The sequence below is a fragment of the Calypte anna genome, chromosome 3 (genome assembly GCF_003957555.1).
Source record: "Calypte anna isolate BGI_N300 chromosome 3, bCalAnn1_v1.p, whole genome shotgun sequence".
Classification (NCBI taxonomy): Eukaryota; Metazoa; Chordata; class Aves; order Apodiformes; family Trochilidae; genus Calypte; species Calypte anna.
In genome coordinates this window covers 7011422-7026236 of record NC_044246.1, presented here as the reverse complement: position 1 = coordinate 7026236, position 14815 = coordinate 7011422, and the positions used below count along the sequence as shown (strand labels likewise).

Genomic DNA, 14815 nt, shown 5'->3' with positions numbered 1-14815 from the left:
AGAGGAGTATCCACACTGTCTACAGCAAAACAGAAAACCACAGTACAACTGTGTAAGCATTTCTAAAAGAAGAAACTATGAAGAGATCCAGTGTGTATAATAAAACTGTACTCTTTAGAGGTAATTCAATAAGAAAAAAAACAAAACCAAAAAAAACAAAGCAAACAAAAAAAAGCATTGTAAATCTATAAAAGACATCTGAAGTGATAAAGAATATTACAGCTTTCAGAGCTACAAATGTGATACCACAAATGTATGCATGCACCCTTGAGCCTTCCCAGAGCCTTGAGAAGTTCAGGAGCAGCACAGTTCAATAAACTAAAAGGAACAAAAAGACATAAAAAATATTCATAAGGAAGTGACTATCAAAAAGAAAGGCAGGAAAAGATGGAAAAATGAAAACACAGACCAGGAAGCATACAGGAAAAACCCACAATAATAATTCAACAGTATTGTAACTTCTGTGATTTAAAGTGTTAAGGCTGCACAGATACTTACTCTGTGTGGTACTTGAAATTATTTTGGCCTCGGTGCCAAGGCTGGTAAATGGCAAACACAAAGCAAATGTATTTCAGCACAATTAAGTGGCACAGGAGGGCTGTTATTTTCCTAGCTTCATTTGCACCATTAGAAAACACTCATTCCACACCTGTGAAATGCTTCTGCTTGCTGTCCTGTCTGTGGATCTTCCATGAAGATTTCTCAGCAATTGTCTCAACAAATGCTATTGATGAGCTTGCCAGCAATGCTGTCAGAAACCCAGCTCAGTGGTACCATTTGTAGTATATACACTGTGAGCAGGATCATTTATATACACCATCATTTCACATCTTCTTATATAGAGGTTTGGCTTTTCTGCATTTACCATGGCAGCTCATGTTTAACAATAAACCATTACACTTAAAAAAAAATAATTAAAAAAAATATATGTATTTCTAAATCAGTATTTACTAAGTCATTTCAAGATTCCACAGGAAAAAAAATGTTAATACACAAACTATTTGACAGTACCCCTTTAAATTTTTCATATTATATAACCCCAAAATAATGAGGCAGTCATGATGGAACAGACCTACAAAATCATCTCATCCACCCTACATCCACAGCATGATTGCTGCTTATAACATATTTCTCAGTGATTAGTTAATCTACTTCCAAACCTCTGTAAGCTTCTTCCTCTTAGGAAGAGCTCTGCAAGATCTGTTTATAGGACCATACAGCTTAACTTCATGTCACTTTATTATACTGTATTTTACTTTATTATATTGTACTTTATTATACTGTAACATGGCACAATAATATCATTGGATGACAAAATGTAGCCCATGGAACAAACCTATCCTTGGCATCAAGCAGAAGCACATAGCAGTGTGAACAAGAGCTTGCAGCTTGCCATGTGATATTTATGTCACCTATAATAGAAGCATCTTTGCACTGAACACAAAAAAGAGCACACCTTGCTATTCTGCTCTCTTCTTTTGGTATTTTTTTATCTACACTTTGAAAGCACTCTTGCAATTCAGTCTAGCTTCTCTCTTGGAAAAAATAAACTTTAGTATTTTAAAAAGTGAAAAATAACTCAATTAAGAGGAAGTAACACAAACATCACAGCAGCTTCTACCAGATGTGCTATTGGTGAGAAAGTTTTCAAAAACATAATTTACCTGGTTAACTCTACATGAGACTACCACAATTCTTCTACCAAAAATAAGTGTGCATACTGCTAATCCTGTTGATCTGTTTTCTGCAGGTTATGAATATTCCTGAACACCTTGTTTTTGTGGCTCAGAGCAACTGGACTGCCTTTTGGAATCCATAATAACACTCATGATTGATTACTATAATATTACACCTCTTCAGAAGTTGAATATTCTATATCAACAAGCACATAAAAACATAAAGTGTATAAACACACTGCACAGCTGTAAAGGAGAAACCTTTTTTTTTTACATTGCTGCACACTCCCACTAAATCTTTTGCTTTTCCTTACCAACCCAGTAACACTGAAAAAGTCTCTGACAGCATCATTCAACTCCTTTTCTTTTCATAGTACCTCACCAAATCAGAAAACATAATTTAACTCAATATGGCAAAACTACACTGGGTAGGTTGAATTGTCTCCAAGACCTCAGAAACTTTATTTATGACATATGAGTTGTGGGTTTACATTTTCCCAGTGCTACTTAGAAGTATAATTAGCTAAGAGATGCATTTGGCTCAAAAACTTCTTAACTTCATCCTAAGCAATAAACTCTGTCATAAAACTAAATTAAATTTTGGCATATGTCAGGGTTCTGTCAGATCTGTGACTATTTCTCAGCTTTCATCCACTTCAAATCTCCTGACTGGAAAAGACCTGTATTGAAAATGTTTGGCTCCTGGGAGAGTAGGAAATGTGAAAAGCATGGTGTAAATTATTGAGTGCCTTCATCAATATAATCAGAAATATTTCATTTTAGCATCTAGGGGCACACAGGCCCCCATTCTAGAAATTAACTGTGTACTGTCTTCATAAACACAGGATTGAATTGGGGGTTCAAAAGGAATTAGCTGCTCCCCCACATGGCAACAGAGACTCATCACTTCCAGCACATTATTATTACTTTTATTAATCTATCAGAAATATTAACAGCAATTTAAAAGGGCCACCTTCCCTTACTCAAAGATGTAGTATTAGGCAAAAACTTAATCATGTTATAAGCAGGGGACTTATAACATGCACCAAACCTGAAGTATCTTCACTGCCATAGTGCAAACTACATACATCCATACAGGGCATACTACAGACATTCCAGTCTGCAAACACAGTAATTGGGTCATTCTATTCCTAGGCCCAAATAGCAATCCTAGATTTATAAATACTTCACAAAGTACCAAAAATAAGAGCTTTATACTAAGATACTTGAATGGACAATGCTAAAATGCTACGTGGCATATGTTCTATCACATAAATGTACTTAGTCAGTATGGGCTGAGGTGAATTTTAAGTGTATAAATTTATATAACAAGATTTTAATTTTTTTTTTATATACAGGAGCTTTGGTCTTCCAGAAAAACAAGTTTTGAAATGTACTGAACTGAACTGTGTAACTTGATTTTTCTGTCAAAAACAAAAGCACCAGGTTTTAGGCAGAAAAGAGTATGTGCCTACCAAACTGCTGTTTCTCATTTTGGAAAACATAATTGTCTTTTTTATGCCTAGAGCAAAACCGTGAAAAAATATATATATTTTTTTTTTCCCAAGAGGTGAATTTACTTAAAATGTCAATGTGATATGCTACCACACATTTCTTAACAGAAGTGAAGATACCTTTCTCTATAACCAGAAAAAGGATAGAAAATATTCCTCCTAGGGGAAAACTGATAGAGTAGCTGTTTTGAAAAGTAATTAATTAGGCTCACTGTATACGAAATAATTTTTCTATTTTTTAAAGAACAAAATTACTCTGAGTTTTGCTCTTAACAATCCACCATGCTTAGTTTTCACTCCCCTTTCTTATAGCACATGTAGCATTCCTATTCACTGAAACAAAACCATTAAAGTAGGATTGAAACCTGGAGATTGATTTAACTGTTCTCAGTTAAACAAGTCCTCTGCCAGAAATAAAAGATTATCAACACAGTGATTATTACAAGCTTACATTCTGATTTTCCTGGATAAACAAAATTATTCAATTCCCAAGACTGCAAACATTTAAATTATTCCCCTACTGAAAGTCAATGTTTACATTTCCTAAAATACTACAGTATATAGCTTCCTGTATGTAATTTTCTCACCCTGAGATCTAGACAACATACAAGAATACACCAATAATATTTTAAATACTGTTTGTACAAGAATAGTTAGTGGAATTGCTTTATGTATTTTTGCTTTCTCTCTTTTACTGACAAAATCATACTCATTAGCTGTTCCTTTTTGCTTTTCTATCCCCATTATTGCCATTTAACTTTGAAATATTTCTATAGGTAGGTGGTTTTTTCAGCTGCCTGAAGGTAGCACTTACCTGCTGGATACCGTATGTCCAGCCTTGCCTTATACGGTCCCTTGCCCACACATTGTGAGCATTCTCTGCTAGTTTATCCACCATAGCTTCTTGAGAGGGGGTCAGTTTGATAAAACTCAGATCCATGGGAGCAGGTTTATAGCCACTCAACAGCTGGTAGCTGTCAAAAAACACAGAATGAGCAGTTACTTTCTAGTACAAAAAACAAATAATAGTAGTGTTACATTTTAACACTGGCCCGGCAATTAAACTGAGTGACAGATGCTATTAACCTATTAATGGTAAAGATCTCTATCTAATGGTAAATTTCTATTAATGGTAAATATCTCTATTTAATGGTAAATCTCTATTAATGGTAAAGGCAAGAAGTTTCATATATGCCACATATGCATCTTCAAACACAAAGGACAGTAATGAACTGGCATTTAATTTTGCCTTAAGCTAATTGCATCTTGATGGGATTAAAGAGCTAATAATGAAAACTACCCAAAATGGCCTGAACAAAACTGCTTTTAAAGCATTTTAGTTCTTTCAGATATTTAAGGCAGTAGACTAAGATGTTGCTTATTTAAATACCTACAGGAACACTATTATTGTTACCTCTGAGCACTTCTCAATACTTATTAAATTTTATCTATCTCCTTTAGAAATAAGAGAATATTTTCCTATTACATATAGTGATGTGAGAGACATAGCAAGTCAAACAGCTTACTCAATATCATATATAAAGTCAATCTAATAAAAGTTTGCCTTTATAATACTTCATACCTAAACTATTCTTCAAATCATAAGAGCAAATGGTTAAAATTTAAGCCTGAACAGAGACAGCTCCCTCACTATTTTTATCACCCCTAGGAATGAAGTGCTGTTTAGTTTTACAAAGTTGTTCTGTCAAATTAATCACTCATCTCCCAATTTACTTATGACCAAACCATCAATAATGGACATAATGCATATGGTGATGGATGCAGCACATCACAACTTACTACATTTACAATCAAAACCTATGACACTCTGCAGCATCACCGGGGTGGTGGACATTGCCTCCCTTGCCTCAGCTGGTGAGGGGTCATGGGGGCAGGAAGAGCAATGCAGGGGACAGGCAGACAGACAGAGAGACAGAGGTAGCAGGGGGGGTTGCAGGGTGGTCTCTGTGAGTAGGGGCTGGGGATGCCCTATACTGTGCACAGTCAGCTCCAAAAGGGACCCTACCCCCTCAGCCAAGATGCTGGGGCCTGCAGGAAAATTTTTAATAAAGGGCAAAATGCTGCACAGGCAGAGAGGAGGGAAGGGAAAAAAAATGTGGTCGGCAGCCTTGCAAAGACCAAGGCTGGAGAAGGAGCAGTGGGAGAGAGAGAAGAGGTGCTTCAGGTGCCAGAGTTGGTGCCTCCTTACACCCAGTGAGAGAATATGGCAGAGCTGGTTGATGTGCCCTGAACATCCTTCAGTATTTCTCCTTAATCATACTGAGAAAACATAGCACTATGTTGGTCATAACAAAGGGAGTTTGTGGAAAATAGCAACATTCTCTCACTGAAATTATATGTGCTGGGGTTTTTATAGAATGGATAGTTTAAGTAATTGTCTAATTGTTTTCTAAACAAGTTTGTAATTTTTCTTGTGTTTTCTTTATTTGGACTGGCAGAGTAGTACAGAAAAAGACACAGTATTTATCCCCAATTTATATTCTAAAACATTCAAATACTTTACAAATATCAATTAATTCTCTTCTGTGATAATTATTTTAATACCCATTTAAATAAATTACTTCTTGAAAACAATAACTGAAAACAAGCAAGTACTAAAGAGGGATTATCATCTATAAACATGAGGTTAAACTGTCCTTCAGAGTCATTCAAGAATGGCAATCCAAAATCCACCATTCAGATAGTTACCAATCAGCAGGTTTCTACTACAGAATCACCAAATACCAAAACTGAAGAAATTTTTGAGAAATTTAATCTAATCCCTTAATTTTATTGTCATTCATTCTTATCAAGCAACCACATCAGGAATTGTGAAACTTTGATATAATTTAAATTAGCACAGCATGGTATACTTCAAAAATTTGAGGGTCCAAGTTCTTCTGGCTACTTTGTAGTAATGTATTACCCAGTATTCTGCAGAAATCTTGCTAGAATGGGGCATATGCTGTAAACCTTGAGGTTATTATACTGCCCTTAGGAACACAATTATTGAAATATGAAGGTAGGGGTCAACAAAAGGCTGCTTTCACTGGAAATAAGGCAAAGGAATACCTATTTCTGCTCAAAGCACATCCCTGCTAAGAGCTATGAGCTACTCCTAGTAGTACTTAATATTACTCTTTGTCATAATCAAGGAAATTAAAGTACTAATTCAAATTCAGAAATAACAGAACAGAGTGGAAATTCTCCAATATGGAAACTATGGCCTTTACCCTTCTGGTTTTACACACATTATAAACCTCCTTTATCCCACTGCATTTTACACACTAATCAAGACTAACTCAGAAATCACAGACTCAAACATGTGGTGGGCCATGGAGCTGTCACATGCTTATCACCAAGTACAGTTCCATTACTTTCAACTGTGTTCAAATCCCCAGATTCTTCATTTCCAAACTGAGAAGCACACTTTTCTTAAGAAAGAACTAAGGACACCTGGGCTGGGCCATGAAAACTGCTCTCAGAGCTGCAGGATTCCAGGGCACTGTAACATATCCTGAACCCTGCCCTACAAATGCCATTGCCAGCCAGTCACTAATGAAAAATTCAGGTGGCTCTAATAGTTCTCTACACTTCAAGCTACCAAATGGCCATTCTAGGACTGTCAAAATAATACCTGTAAATATTTACAACACAGCAAAATATATTGACAAGTTTGCAGTTAAAATTCTTTATCAGGTTCCTGCAGTACATTCTCTATATAAAAGAATTATGTGACAATGAATGCCAGATATTTAAATGAATCACAGAAAACCTAAACTTTGCCTACATTTCAGGCTGCAAAAATTAAAAAGTAGAGGTGTGGGTGAAGGTGTGTGTAAATTTCTAAAAATTTCTATGCATACTTTCATATGGAAGGATCAGTAGAGCTAGTAATATAAATATCAAACTGTTAAAATACAGTTCACTTAACTCAAACTGTCTATCACAAAGATGCATTTGAATCTCAACTTACTTCTTTGGAAGTTTCATTTTTTTCACTTTTTCTTCAGCACGTTCATCAGCAATTCCAACATGGCAGCCTAATGCCAGCAGAGTTCTAGAACACAGAAATCAGATAAATTACTACTAATGTTGCTTTATACAGAATTGCTGCTGCATATATGAATGCCACTATACTACAAATGAGACCTATTGGAATGACAGCAGCATTAAAATGGAAAGATCAACACTAATCTTTTTTGCATATTTATATGTAATAAGCTTTCTGACAGGGTTAAGAAAATGCCACAAGATGTTTCTAAAAATTTCAGTAAAAATATGAGTGGACTGCTTCAAAACTGAACATGTATTTCAAAACTACTTCTAAATCATACAGTCTATTTCATCTAAGCATCAGTTTAAAGGTTCCCAGTCCTTGAAATACATTTCTACTTTATATATTTGTTCATGCTTCTTACATAGTCATTCATACTGCTTTGTGCCAAAATCTTTTTATGTTAGGCTATTACTTCAAAGCTAACAAAAGGGGAAAAGGCAGGAAATGTCACTTGTTATCCTTAGAATCTGAGTCTTTATATAGAGGCTTATATTCAGTTTTTAATTTCATATGGATTTTGCTAGGACATGCTACTATAGAGAGGAAGAACAGCAGAATGCATGATAATTACTAGGTCAAACTGCCATCTTACTGCATGATATGGATGTTGCACACTAATCCACTTGAGATAAAAGGATTAAAGCTCAACATGGTGTGTCATGTTCCACAAGGCTTCCAACACAGAGCCACTGACCCTCTTAAGATAATGTAAAAATAGGATTGAATATATTAATTGGGCTTCTGATCCCTTCAGACCTCTTCCTTTCCTTGCAGTCACCCTATCCAGCAGTATAAATCTAAAAGCCTCATTCATCCCCAAGATTTGATCCATTACTCATCAATTATTTGTTCCTGCATTTATATTCAGTTCTGGATTACCAAGTGTTATTTTCTTTAGCCTTGGGGTGCTACTGAAATATTAGCTACAAAACTAAAAGAAACTCTGGCTACATCAGAGGCCACTTTGGAGTCAGTTCAGAAGCTTCTCAATCTGAGGGTGACTTGCACATCTTTGATGGGAACCAATTACACAGAAGAAATCACAAGTGTAAACGTTGGACTCCATTCCAAATTTTTCCAACATGGAAAGAAGCTGCTAAACATGTTTTTTATTTGTTCTTGTCTCTAACTAAAACAGTATTTTCGAGCCTTGTTTTACTATACTGGTCTTGAACTGGCTGGTGAAAAAAAGCACTAATATTGCTCTAGTAGTATCCTTCTCTTGGCAGATGAAACGTATGTTTCAAGGACATCCTTAGAGCAAATTTTTAGTGCCACCTACATGAAGTAAACACTAGTGTTATGGTCCATGAAACTTGATTTAAATTTAGATGATAAAAATCAGATAGGAGGAAATTAACATGTGGTTGCCACTTCCTGAAAAATAGACTATCTGCTAAGAATATTCCATGCAGATAAATTTCAGTTGGCATAAATCATACCTGCCTCCTATGCAGCTCACACCAGCATAAATAAGAAAACTTATCTAACACTGGAAAGCAGTACAGAGGAGCTAAGCCCTGGTAACCCAAATTTTCTTGTTATGGACTTTGAACCCTAAATTGTCTCTACCCTGACACACCAAATTCAAAGGAGGGAGCCACAGCAGGATAAAAAGGCATTCCATGCAGACAGAACCTGAGAGACCCCTAAAGCACTTGAAAACTAAACAAGAAAAGTGGAAGTGGCTGAATGCTACCCTCAGCATAATACTGATACATTTAATTATCACACACAACTGAGTTAATGGGTAGAAATCAGAGTCAAGTCAAAAAATAGCAAACAGCAAAAAAGCAAGATCAAAACATATAAGAATGTGCAGAAACAGTATGAGCAAGCATATTTAGTCCCATGAAATCAGAGGTAACTCCTTCTGGTATCCCGGTATTTCATATAGTTTCTCATTTTTATAGCTCATAAAAGTATTCAATCATACTGAAAAATATTCAGAGATCCCAATATATTGAAATGAAATGTTGTGTCTGATAATAAGACTCAGAACTTCAGTGTTTTCTGTCTCTCACTTAATAGAGCTTGCAGCAAAACTGGCAAGAAACTAACAAAAAACCCCAATTACACTAAGTCATTCTTGATGTCTTGCAACTCCTTCAGGTATCCAGTACACAGCTTGATGCAAATTGTAAAGAACATGGCATATAGCTGACTAGAGGTAGTTTTAAAAGAATATTTTCTTTCTCTCTTACCCTTTTAAACTAGAAACACCCAGTAAAGAATGAGTCACGGTAGCTTACAATTTGAGTAATCACGGTGAAGATCAACTTCATTGTGCACAATTAGTGCACTATATTTTTTAAGCTTTGCAAGCTTGCAGAAATGAACTGATTGCAGCACTCACATTCTACTCCCTGAACAGCAGATGCCTTTATGACAGATGCAAAAAGACATTGCAAAATTAGAACTGTATACTTAACAAAGACAAGACTGAGCTGAGTAAGCACACAAATTCTGAAATCAGTAGAAAGACTGAATGCTTTATATTTTGGATACCATACATTTAAAGAAAAGGCTCATTCCAGGGAAATAAAATTACTAAAATAATTCATACTGGGGCTTTGACCAGGTTTGATGAAGCCTTGTGCAACGTGGTCTAAGTGGGAGGTGTCCCAGCTCATGTAGGGAGGTTTCAACTAGATGATCTTGAAGGCCTCTTCCAAGCAAAACTATTCTATGATGATTGTATATATGTCTTTAAAGCCAAATAATTTTCATTTTGTCAGAATTAGGTTTAGAAAAGCATTGAGTCCTGAACTACTGATGAGGTAAGGACTACTAAAATTTGTTTAGTATTTAGAGAAATATTGGGAGTGTGCATTTAATTCTGAGAGCATGATTTTTATGATGCCTGATTCATATTATAAAGATTATTCCAGCAAAAGATCTAGACTGGCAAAGCTGGGATGAGGATGTGTATCTTTGTGAGCCAGATAACTTGATTACTTGAATAAATTCATTAATAACCCACTGTAATTTTCTAGCTTAACAACTGAAGAGCTTTAACAACATTCATGTATCTAAATGCTCACCCAAAAAAGGAGAGAATGCCTACTACTGTTTTGTGGCAATATATACAGATGATACACATAGAGCAGCAAGGGGTCTTGAAGCAAAGTTTTAACATTAGTCACATCCAAAAAAATATCTATTGGACTTCAAAGAGTGCTTATCAAAAAAGAAAATTAAAAGCAATTAAAATACTATATGAAGGCTGCAACTCCTTAAGAAACTCTCACCATGAGCTTCAGAAGTTCTAGCAACTTACTTCAGTGTTTCAAGTGACATTTGCAAGTTATAATTTCTTTCCTGCTCTGGCAATTTTGAGAACTCCACTAAGCATGGGTGTTGTCTTTTGTTGTCATCTCTAACCTGAAAAGACAGTAAAGAAACAAGTTTAATGTGCCTTGAAAAATAGAAGACATTTTAAATATATATATATATATACAGTAGAAACTACAATATGCAGGTACATCTGGTGATTTCAAACTGGACAGCTAAATACCACTCATTCAGATTAAAAATGAAGCTTGTTAAAAAAAGCCTCAATTTTGGTACATTAGCTTGCTATTTTTGTTATATGTAGTAGTTGTATCACAGGCACTACTGAGTATCCCTTTGGTGATACACAGATCTGATGAAACAGGTATGTAGGAATATCAAATGCAATCTACAGCAGATTTGTAAAATAATCTATATATAAATATAAATAAATTATTTAATAATAAATAGATTATTTGTCTTTTAGCCTTTGAAGTTTTTTACTTGGTAAAAAAAAAAAAAAAAAAACAAGAAAAAACTTTTATACAAAGGTTAACTACTAAATAAAATGCATCTTGCTCTGAATTAAAAAGACCAAATCTAAGGTTAGAGCAGTCGTGTGTATCCAAATGAGCTGATTTCTGTTTCATGTCTTCCCTCAACACCCAGTAACTGCAGTGCCTCTATAGGTAACCAGAAGTGGCAACAGTGGTTTAAACAGATTAAATCATCTGTGAGAAACCAGTATGATAAAGAAGTTAATCTCCAGAAGATGACTGGCATGCACTTTGCCACATTCCCAAAATGAGCACATGCAACATTAAAGCTAGAGAGAGAAAGCTGAATAACTTAGGTTTAGCACTTAGTTTCACTCTGCACAGAACTTGATTTTTCACTGCTTCACTTGATACACACTATATATAGTTTAAATTAAAACAGTGTTTAACTGTACAATTAGATTCTCAATGGTAAGTGACATTACACTAGAAGTTCCTGCAGATTGCTTCACAGCTGGTGTGATTACAGCACAATTAAAATGTTTCAACACATTAATTTAACTGAGGTTTTGCACTTGATTTGGTGGAGAAAGCAACAACAAAAAAATTAGAGATTATTCTCTGCTAACCATATCTTTTTAAGTAATTTTATATGCTACACAAGATATAATACCTATGTCCAGTTACATTGTCTGTAATCTGAACTCCTCAGAAGACCAAAATCTTTTTATTAAATACAAAATATATACATTTGTATCCATGGATACACGGCTTTATGTTTACACCTAGTATCTACTGTATGTTTCTATAGACTGTTTGCAGCAATAGCTGTTCATAAACATCGCCAAGGTATCCAAATAAATAGATACTATAGTATTTTTTATGCCTGATTAAAAAAAAAAGATCAAGAAAATAGACTGCATTTTGTGTCACAGTCATAAGCCATGTATTTTTTTTTTCCATCATACTCCACGAAAAGCAGATAAAAGAAAGCAGCTATATGGAGCACCTAATGCAGACATGAGCCTGAAGAAGTGAAGAGAAGGGGGGGAGTAGATTTAATGGCATTTCCTATAAGCAATACTCTTTTTTCATTAAAACTAAGTTTAGGACTGAGCTATGTCAGTCAGTACATGTGAAAAGAACCAGCAACTGCCTTTATTGGCTTACTCTATGATGCAGCTAAATTTCTTGCTTGCCCCAAGAACAAACTGAACATGAAAAACTGTTTTTTTCTGTGCTGGCAGTCAAATTAACACTAGAATTTTGTGTTAGAAATGCACTGTTGGTTTCCATATGCTGCTGGTGGAAAGGGTCTAAAACCTTACTAATTGGACAGGATAGGAGGCGAAATGGACTCAGGTCGTGCCAGGGAAAGCTTAGATTGAATATCAGGAAAAATTTCTTTAGGGAGGGGGTTGTCAGGCACTGGAACAGGCTGCCCAGGGAAGTGGCTGAACCACCATCCCTGAAGGTATTTAGAATATATGTAGATGTGGTGCCTAGGGATATGGTTTAGCAGCAGTTGGCAGTTTAAGGTTAGTGGTTGGACTTGATGATCTTAAAGGTCTTTTCCAACCAAAATGACTCTATAACTCTCATTTAGGAAGGATGGAAAAAAATGCAGTCCCATTGAAACCAATGTGGTAAATAGTATTATGCAATTAAGACAAGATTAAGTTGGAAGGTACACACTGGTCCATACTGCCAGCCAAGTTCAATCTTATTCATAACCCAAAGTTCATGGATGTTCTCTGCTAATTTTTCTCTAATCCTTTCCAGATGGGGAGGCAAAACAATCTAAAAAAAAAGAATAGAGAAAGAGGTTGTTACACATAAGTTTCTTGACAGTGCCACCCAAACAGTTATAACAACATTTATAAAACCAGATCTCTCAACTAAAACTAAATTGTCATTTAGTTCTTACTGGACAAAGTGAGTGAGAATTTAGATCAACATAAAAATACCAACCTATGTACTTGCAAGTTCCATAGTTTGACCAGCAAGGGAAAATAGTTTTAAAACCAACACACCCAAATGGAAAATGCTAAAAATCTCAACAACCAAGGTAATGAAAAAAACAACATTATGATCTGAACCCCATAAAAAAGAAAAATATACACATGATGACACGTGAGAAGCACAATCAGGATACTACAACACTGTCTCCAAAATTTGAAATCAATTCTGCTTTACCTTAAAAACAGAGATGTCAAATATACAGGGATGTGAACCATGATGATGTTACCCTAATTGATACTGCTACAGAACAATAATTACACCACACATGTAAGATGCTGCATTTAGCACATAATGGCAACAAACTAACAGGTTTGCTGCTTTATTCATGAAGGAGCTCCAAAATATGGCAAAATCTGTGCATGTAGTGTACAAGAACTTTTACAATCTCAAACTCTTGCCAAATGTAAAATTAACTCATTATCTGTGATCAGAGATGGAATTCTTTGGTATAAAAAAAATAGTGCTCTTCACAACTTGGGGGGGGGGAAGATAACTCTAACTTCAGTGCATGCCACTGAGTAAAATGCCACACTCAGTAATGTCCCAGGCCAGTAAAAAATCATAGCTTAAGCTGGTCTAAAAGTCTTGTCATAACACTAAGTCTACTGTAACTTTAATTAAAACTTTAATAAAAATGTCTAATAACAGAACAAGAAGTTCAAAGTATCTTTTTCGCTTACTCCGTTTTTAAGGGTAAAACATTCTTTTTTATAGTCTTTGTGAACTGAAATACATTTAATTTCTATTGAGCACTTTAAGGGCTTTATGCACCATTTTTCAGCTTCTCACAACGGAACATACCAACGAAATCCCAAGAAAAGTTTGAGATAAGCTGAAATCAAACACAGAATAACACAGACCTGCAACATATGTGTTGAAAAGTTAAAATGAAATTTTTCAGTTTTCATACCTGGCTTGTATCCACAGGAACTGGAGTGAAAGCTGCTTGTGACAGAGAGACAGTGGGACCCAGCAGGTCTTTTGTGTAGCTCCTGTCCTGCTTGTACTCTCGGCTGTGCTCCACTTTCAGCTTCTCTTTGGGAAGGACAGCCTCAAAACAAGGGGCATAGCCAGGTGGAGGAAGGAATTTGAACTCCCCATGGCGACCTCCAAGCAAGAAACGTACCCTGTAAACATCAGAGTTACTTCAGACAACTGAGACACCTTTGGTGTCACACCAAATCAGTTTGTAAGCTTAGCAACAATTGAATGGCATTTTCTTTAAAGGGAAAAAAAATATATAAATTGATGTGGCAGCTTATTTGCATTGTTTGGAGTTGATCTGTCTCTAAATAGTGCTAGAGTTTATGAAGGAGTAGGTGCAAAAAACATGAGAAGTTAATCATTCTTTCTTCTGATGAATTTTCACTTCCATAAAAGTATTCTAAATCATGAAACCAAAAGAGTAGACACTGAAAGAATCATCAGTTTACTTAGCACACTTAAGAAGTAAGCTGCAGCCTTTTGAGTCTCAGAAGGCAGAGATTATAACCCACAGCAATCAACCAACCACCTCTGAAGTCTCTCCACTTAGGAGTTCTCCAATCTGCCTCATTTGAGAAATGAGCCTGAAAATTCCATGGAATATGGTTCTTTCTTTTCTTTCACAGAACAATAAATCTTTAGGAGAAGAGACAAAAAATTCTTATATTCCTTCCCTAAAACATAAACTTCTCATGTTAGTAGAAGCCTAGTGGAAACCCTTCTCTTATTCATTACAAATGGATGAAGTTTTTATGTTTTGTGTTTTTTTAATGAAAAAGTCATTGAATC

General features: G+C 35.5%; 1 protein-coding gene across 1 annotated transcript in view; it reads right to left on the bottom strand.

The window, feature by feature from the left end:
- The window catches only part of RYR2 (ryanodine receptor 2), a 339366-nt gene that overhangs the window by 134362 nt on the left and 190189 nt on the right, over positions 1–14815 (bottom strand). The window contains exons 22-26 of the mRNA XM_030446731.1: positions 13953–14169; positions 12716–12820; positions 10531–10634; positions 7167–7250; positions 4005–4164 (exon numbers count right to left, since the gene is read on the bottom strand). Coding sequence (XP_030302591.1) covers positions 4005–4164; positions 7167–7250; positions 10531–10634; positions 12716–12820; positions 13953–14169 — 670 coding nt within the window. The remainder of the gene's footprint in view (positions 1–4004; positions 4165–7166; positions 7251–10530; positions 10635–12715; positions 12821–13952; positions 14170–14815) is intronic.